This window comes from Cyprinus carpio, chromosome B13 (assembly GCF_018340385.1).
Source record: "Cyprinus carpio isolate SPL01 chromosome B13, ASM1834038v1, whole genome shotgun sequence".
Taxonomy (NCBI): domain Eukaryota; kingdom Metazoa; phylum Chordata; class Actinopteri; order Cypriniformes; family Cyprinidae; genus Cyprinus; species Cyprinus carpio.
In genome coordinates this window covers 26,682,066-26,690,733 of record NC_056609.1, presented here as the reverse complement: position 1 = coordinate 26,690,733, position 8,668 = coordinate 26,682,066, and the positions used below count along the sequence as shown (strand labels likewise).

The following is an 8,668-nucleotide window of genomic DNA, read 5'->3' as shown; positions in this document are numbered from 1 at the left end:
GAAATACATCTTTTTGTTTGGTCAAAAATAGAGTAAAAACAGTAATATTGTGAAATATTATTACGGTTTAAAATACCTGTTTTCTATTTAAATACATTTCAAAATCGAAATTGATTCCTGTGATGCAAAGCTGAATTTTCAGCCCGATCTCACGGCAATTCGTACATATTTTACAAGGTGGCTAATTTGTACGAATTCGTGCGACCACACTCATACAAATGTATGTATTTTACGAGTTGCACATTCGTATGAATTTGTACGAATGCCCTACACCTAACCCCGCCCCTAAACCTACCCGTCACTGGGGTCTAGACAAATCGTATGAAATCATATGAGTGAGGTCGTACAAATTCGTATGAATAAGCCACCTCATAAAATACGTACGAATTGGTCGGGAGAGAGCATTGGATTTTTTAGCATCTTTACTTCAGTCTTCAATGTCACATGATCCTTCAGAAATCATTCTCATATGCTGATTGGCTGCTTAAGAAATATTTCTTATTATTATCAATGTTGAAAACTGTTGTGATTCTTTATATTTTTGTGGAAACTGTCAAACATTTTTAAGGATTTCTTGAAGAATGGAAAATTCAGAAAAAGAACTTGTGTTTGGGAGCAAATTGAAATACTAAATAAAATTGTAATAATCATTTGGATTTTTTAAAGGGATATTTCAAAGGAATACTATATTTTTAACCTATTCTGCTGTAGTGCCTCCCTAATGAAAATTATGAAAATTCAGTAATTCTTCATGCCTAATGTCACCAACAGATGTCTTTTCTTTGCACTTTACAAACTAGGGATGGGCGATATGGGCTTAAAAATGTATCACGATAATTTCTGATATTTACTGCGATAACGATATCAATGACGATAATTTAGGGAATCCTGTTTTTTTTGAGAAAAGTATTATCTTTCCTAGTTTTACCCAAAATAGGGTGTTGTGAGCAGTACACACGACTATTTATTTCATACTGGAAGCCGCAGGATGCCCTCGTGCAGAAACTCCACATATGCATAGTAGAAGTAATGTTTTAGGAAATCACTAATATGGACAGAGGTATCCAGAGATTGCTGTAGCTGAATGAAACGCAGATAGAGAAATCTTTACTGAGGAAACCTGAAGAAAATAAACATGCAATTGCACAAAATATATGGTCTCTGTTCTTCAAGCAATCTTGGGTATTTTCATAAGAATAAAGTATATTTATAATGCAATGGTAATCGACATAGCCTTTATCACTGTATATAATGCTATAAAATAGTATGATTTCTGCCTTATTCTGTGATATGAAACCACATCTGATCTCAAAAATAAGTTATTTGAAACCTGTTATGAAGTTAATACGGAGAAAAAGCACGTCAATAAATAATATCGTTGTTGGATAACATCTTTGTAACCGACTTATACACATGTAAAACTGTATTGCACACGTGCTACTGTAGTACATGTAGTACTCAAGGCTCAGACCGATTTTTGTCGGACAAACCTGTTCCAGATTGTAGGAGGAGCTGCTTAATTTCACGTCCGCATTCCTTCACATCACTCCACACAGTGAAATGTGAGAAAGTGTCATCAACTAGACTTTATCGTTATTATCGTGGGAAGACCTCAAGAGAGTTTTACACACGCTTGAGGTGGTTTTTGACTCTCAAAAAAAAAGATATATCCCAACAATATTACAAACAGAGTATATACTTAAGTATAAATTAGAAAAATAAAGTTCTTATATATAAGAAATTGTTTAAATTAAAATCTTAATTACAAAATCAATTATTTTCTGTTCCTCTATTTATATAATCTGCAGAAATACTTCTGAAGTCATATGAAGAACACATATTCATTATCAATATTCATTGTTCACCGAAAAGCTTGCTCTTTGTTTTACCTCTCAATCTTACACATACATTTATATATAAATATGAAATGTTATGTCAAGTTTGATGTTAGTGACTCCAAACACATAGGGTCTGAATAAGTGAAAGTGTTGCTTTTGAGAACTATGACAGAAAGCAAGAACTGAAGTAAAGAGCTATTTAAATTGGCCTGTACTTTTCACATGGCATCAGAAAAATAAATAAGCAAATTTTATGGATAGAGGGCAGCACATAACTTGTATGATAATTATATGCTGCTGTTTTGTCCTTTATGGAACTGACAGTAATCCACCATCCATTTTTTCATTACGCAAAAGTTTTCATTTTCTGTCCCACAGAAGAAAGAAAATCATACAGGGTGAGTGATGTCAGAATTTTAATTTCTGCGTGAACTTTCCCTTTAAATGTTAAATATGTATAAACAAGAATAAGCCCAGGGATTTGTGGTGCTACAAACTGTAAGCAGAGCATCCCGTTAATTAACGTCTCGTTGAGGAAATTTTCAATCTGAAGTAAGAGAAGCATACTCCTTTGTGGCCAGCACAAGAGGAGTATGGGAAAGCTGACATACTCCCACACACTGACACATGCTTGCTGACAGCATTCCCCTGGCTCGCACATTCATTTGGCCAGAGTATTTCTCTGTCTTCCACTCTAGTCCAGAGAGCACTCATCCTGCTTTCATGTGCCATGCGCTAGCCCTGGGCAGGAGAGGACACACCTGGGGCATGCAGCGGGCATGTCAGCCACCCGTCCAGCTCTGCCAGCCTCTCACACACATTTACTGTGATGAACTAAACTATGATGTTCTCTTCACGATCCTTGCCAAGGCTGCTGGCTGTCTCCCAAACACAGGAGCAAGATGGAGCAAGGGAGAGGGAGGAGGATTTAGACAGGCTGCCGGTTTCTTCTACAGTACATCCTGGAACTGATTTTTACTTTCAGCATATTTTCTGCCTTTAGATTTGTCTGTGCATCAAACTGATGTTTAATTTCTCTCTGTCCCAGGCAGGGCTTCCCAGTGGATTTGAGAATAGTGTTAATTCTCTGGCTCCAGATGTATCCCTCACTTTAAAAAGTGAAAATGCAGCTTTTCGCAAATTTTTAAAAAATGACTCACCCTCTTTGCAAAACTGCAACCTCCAAAGGCAGGTCAGCAACATGCAAAACGATTGATGGCCAGAGAGTGTTTCTGATGGGATAAAAATGCCATTAATGTCATTATATTTGAGATCTAAGAAAGTTTTCTCTACTTTCACAGAGATTTGTGTGGTGTCTCAGCACACTTATTTCAGAAATATCCATCAGGTAATATGACGTTTTATGTAAAAATGCAGTTTTTCACTAAACTGTGTCTTTTTTTCCTAAGTGACGCCCCCTTTGCAAAGCCCCGCCCCCAAAGTCTGCAAACTCTGACATGCAGAATGATTGACAGGCAGAGAGTGTTTTTTGATGAGCTAAAAAATGCCACTACTGTCATTCTGACTACTTTTGCTGTTTTCTACTTTTACAAAGATGTGTGATTTCTCAGATCACTTATTAGAGTAATATCTGTCAGGTGGTGGGACATTTTATATGTGAAATTTCAAAAACTTTTCAAGTGCGTTTTTCTCCCTATAATATAAACCTTTAAATGACTAACTTTTATCAGGTTGTTTCATTCATAGCAAGTAATATTTGTAATGACTACGTGAATAAAACCAATTAGTTTAGATGTTACCTGAAGCATTTTTAGGTTAGCTTGTCAAAATGTGTTTTACAGTGCTCTGTCAGTGGTGTAATTTATTCCAAGGTTAGCGTGTTTGATGATGTGTTCATGTTGCAATACTGAATGTGCCATACATTTACAAAAAGGGGAAAAAGTTAATATTTTACTTCATCATATTCAAGTAAATGAAGATACTGGAACATTATTTTAATGTCAGTTATGCACATTTGACCCCCAAATTCTCATTACTGTAATACAAGCTTACTTAATAGATACATAATAAATATTATTTTAATTGTAAATTATTTTATTGTTGCATTGCTTTATATGATGATTTTTAAAAAAAGAAAGAAGAAAAAAAAAAGAATGGGAGATAAGAATGGGGATTTAGATTTAATTTGTCATCAAATAATGAAAAATAATTTCAATTTTTTATATTTAGAAATATTTTTATTTTATAATTCAAAACTTCTGAAGAATATGTCTAGGTCATATTTCAACCCAACAATAAAAAGTAAGATATAAGAAATTACTTGAAGCAAATCAAGCTTATCTAGGACCACCAGATATAGAGATACAGATTTTGCTCTGAAGCATAATTTTCATTGTAACTAAACATATCTGACCTCCAAATTCTCATTAGTGTAATGCTGAACAAACAAATAAATAGTGATATGATAAAATGAATAAATAAATATTTATTCATTATGGCCCTGCTTGCTGTATTGCCTTTTATGATTAAATAAATAACGTAAGTTAAAAATAAAATGTCTATAAATTTGGAGAAAAATTTCCATAATAATGAAAGGTAATTTTTAGGCAAAATATATGTCAAAATAATTTATTATAATTTTTTTAATTCAATTTTTTTTCTTTTGAATCTGAGGTGAAATTGAGCTAGACATGTTTTAGTGACATTCACCTCGAAACAAAAGCACAAGACAACTCTGACACCACATCTATACAATATACTGACGGATTTCAAAACCTTTCGAATAATTTTTTTTTTTATTGCATGAATAACAATTACAGAACATGAACACAAAAAAAAAAAAAAAAAATGCCAGGGTTAAAGATACACAAATGCAAAATACAAAAATTGAGTGGAAATAAAACTAAATAGACCAAACAAACAATAAAAGGCTTTGACATTTCACGAAATTTTAAAAGTATTCAACAAATACATGGTTTTAACAGCTTTTTTGTTTGTACTGTCCTTAATGGAGACCATATAATTTTCTAATTCTTTCAATACCACAGAAAAAAAAGGTTTCTGATTAGTAAATTTACACAGATGAATTTGAAACTTCACTAAAATAATCAAAAGATTAATAATATACGCTTCCCTTTCCATACTCTTTTCATATTGTAAAAAAAAAAAAATATTACATGTTAGTATAACAAAAGAAAATTACATTCCAATTTGTTATTTATAAATTTAGAAACTTCCCACCACAACCTTTTGGTGTATTGGCAGTGCCAGAAAATATGAGCTACAGTTTCTGGTTGCAAAAAACAAAATGAACAATTTACATCTATGTCTTTGTTAAATTTGGATAGAAAATGAAACGTTTCGATTCATGAAGTAATGCACGATTTGTTTTTTTCGTCATGAATAAGGGCAAGGGTGATGGCGAGCGCTCTCTGGAATTATAATTAGCTCAAACACGCCACCTATCGGTCAAGAGCCGCAGCGCGCTTCAGTTCAAACAGTGTCCGCACCATCAGTGACGACAGACACCGAGAAACTGATGGAAGGGGAGATGGAGGAGAGAGGGGAATAAAGAGGAGGGGTGGCAGAGACATTGTAATTTTTTTTCTTCTTCTTTCTTATTTTAATTGGTCCTCCGGGATCCGGGGCGAGTCCTCCGTTCGCAGCTGCGCAGCTTGAGATTCCACAAAAATACTATTGGAGAAATCCAAGTTTTTATACAGTTTAGACCCCGGTCACTTCTGAAAAACCCTCTCATTACCGACAGCTGACCTGGACAAGCTTTACGCAGCGACTCTCCAGAAGCCCGTGCAGATCTCAGACGCGCATCACCCAGTGAGATCTGTGCGCGCATCTCCAACACTGACGCGCAACCTCTCCATCCGCCTCACTCTGGAGAGAGCCATCGACGAGCACGCATCTGACAGCAGAGCATCACAGCACAAGAGTTTCAGTCAGAGATCACACCGCTTTCCACGGTTTCGCTCTTGGATGTGTGGACGAGTTTCACATCAGTTGAAGTTGCTTGGAAGAATGTGTTGGAATTTTGTCTTTATCTTCTGGACGGAGAGAGATCGGTGCGCTCCCGCCGAGCACGCAACAAACTAAACACCTGGAACTCTAGCGTTCTGCAGAAAGTCGTTCTTTTCTAAGGGAATTATTTCGAAAGGCAGCGCTGAACCCGCACAGAGAAAGGTAGGCGCTACTTTAGATCTGCGTGTTTTATTCTTTAGAGAGGTTTTTAAGCAGTCTCGGTGTCCACACCCAAACAGCTACTGGAATGTTTTGTGAGGTAACGCTTCATCTAATTTAACACGGTTTAGTCAAGTCCCAAATAGCCAGACTGCATACATGACATCAGTGAAATTCATTTTTAACATTAAAATCAGGTAGAATTTGCTGCATGTTCTCACTTTTAATAGTGCGTACTAGACACGAGAGAACTTTTCTTACTAACGAGTGTGTGATTTTTAGCCCTGCTAGCTGATAAATGTATAAACCTGTTCAGATGTGTTTCAAATGAGCTGCGACTGAGTGTTCAGGAATTTAAACTTCACACTGAGGAGAAATTCTGCCGTGAATCTCGCAGGGCTCTTGAATTAATATACTAATCTGTCACATTGAACGGAAGCGGTTTCTAGTAACGTACACTTACCACAGGTTTAGAAAGGGTACGCGCGACACCTGGGGGTCCGACGTCCTCTTAATTAAGTCTTGAACGTTCAAAGAATGCAAACAATGGCTGGGGGTCTTAAAAGCATACACGTATATTACTTTTAACAGCATTTCAATGACCATAAAAGTAAGACTTACAATAGACACCCTCGAAGTCGCGGTCGCCTGAGGCGGTTACTATAGCAACAGAACGCCGCTCGAGGACTTTCCGTTAGGATACATATTTTAGAGGTACACGTGTCAAATATATCACAGAAAACGTTTTTGTTTTATTTAAATTGTCTTTAAGATCTTTTACTGCACATTTAATTAATGTAGCGTAGTATAGCTTATGTCATGGATTCAAATTATAATCCACTTGCTAATATTTGTGTATAGTGTATTTATTTGACTTTTTTTTTTGAAGAATTTCTTTAGAGATTTCTCTGTTGTTGAGATTCATTAATCATTTTGAGAAACATTAGCGTTATGTATGTCAAACGTAAAGTGCTAAATAATGTAATTATTTATTTATTTATTTATTGTCAGTGCCTGTTAGTTACTTAATGCTGTATTCGATGTTTATATGAAACAAATACAGTCAGAACCAGGCATAAAGTTGACTGAACAACCTTCTAACGTAATTTCTCAGACTTCTGTTGGAAAGATTAGTTTAAGATGACTGTTAGCTGCAGGGTGCAAGGTTGTCAATAGGTGACCCCATTACCATTTTACAAAAAATCAGTTTGACCACCCTAAAGTGGTATTACCTGCTTGGTAGCATGGTTTGAATCTGGTCCAAGATGGTTGAAAATCAATAAGCCAGCTCCTGTGTGCCAAACTAGAGCTTTTTTTACAGCAAAAAGTTGTCTTTCTTGCCCTGACCAGCATGATACTGAATTCCGGTCAGGTTTAGTAAATCATGTATTTGAGCGTCCTTAACCGCCCACCAATTTCAGAAATAACCCATGATTGCTGCATTCAATCCCATCAAACAATAGCACAGTTTCTGTAATCTGCAGATAATCCAAGGTTTGGCAAATGAATTGTCTGTTCTTAACCCCCCATGCATGCATGCACTGGAACAATGAGGGATAAAAATACTTCAACTGGTGAATAATGTTTTGTTAGGCTACTTTAATCTCTGATGAGGATGATGATGATGGTGGCATGATTCTGGCTGTAGGAGCACTCGTTTTAATGCTGAGCCCGTGCTGTGCTGTGCTGTCCTGTGCAGTGATTTTAGCTATCCTTGTTTTCCCCTGCAGGTAATGAGGGATCGCACCTGAAGATGGAGCTTTTCTGGATTTTATTATTTTCTGTATTCCTTCGCTACGTGCAAACGCAAGGAGTTTACGGTAAGGAGAAAATATGTCTTTTTATGGGTTGGGTGGGTTAGTCTCACCTGAGTTATGCTACAGCGGTTGCAGGGCATCCTGTTACAGGATATCGGTATGACCTGCATGACAAGACTGTGCCACCTGTGTTTTCAGCACATTCAACATCCCAACATTGTTTTTCTCTCTCATGAGAGATGCTATGCCTGTTGGAATTTCAGATATGACAGATTAAACTAGTGATAGGTCATCGCAAGCAGGGTATGTCAGATTTGCAGAGTGATATTAATCTGTCAACACAAACTCAACGACTCTGTTCAATTAGATCATCATCAAGTAGGATAAATACTTCATGATTTTAATAAGAATGCAGAAATCTTTAGGAGCATTCATCAAAGAGTCTTATTACAGCACATGATTGTGATAATTGTGGACTGTAGCGCGATTCACGTTTTTTCTCCATTTATTTCGCTGCAAGGTCGCGTTCGCGTAAAATGTGCAGTAATTTCTCTCTGGGATGACACTCATTCACCTCGGTGCTTGCCAGAAATGATTTCTTCTTTGCATAATTAATCTTTTTATATTGGTGTACCCTCTGCATTTAATGCACTTACTGTCAGTTTGTGAAAGGACTTAAAGAGCTCAATTAAATGTGTGGTGAAGAGAGAAACACTTGTCTCGGTTTGTCATATTGAGAGAACATTTAGAGCCTCTGGAACATTATGCCATGTTTAAAAAAAAGGTGATTTGGTTTGTTATTTGTTGTTTTGAGATGTTAAAAGTTCAAATACAAAATGAACAGTGAACTCCAATGATTCACTCTCTGTAGGATCTTCGTCCATTTTTTGTGTAGTAAATTCGTGATGTCACAAGTATGAT

At 36.3% G+C, this 8,668-nt stretch overlaps 1 protein-coding gene across 2 annotated transcripts in view; it reads left to right on the top strand.

Moving 5' to 3' along the window:
• Window positions 1–5,440: 5,440 nt before the first annotated feature.
• The window catches only part of LOC109087521 (MAM domain-containing glycosylphosphatidylinositol anchor protein 1-like), a 179,075-nt gene continuing 175,847 nt past the window's right edge, over window positions 5,441–8,668 (top strand). For both annotated transcript variants that reach the window (XM_042737479.1, XM_042737478.1), the window contains exons 1-2: window positions 5,441–5,993; window positions 7,721–7,810. In XM_042737479.1, the coding sequence (XP_042593413.1) occupies window positions 7,744–7,810 (67 nt within the window). In that variant the 5' untranslated portion in view covers window positions 5,441–5,993; window positions 7,721–7,743. The remainder of the gene's footprint in view (window positions 5,994–7,720; window positions 7,811–8,668) is intronic.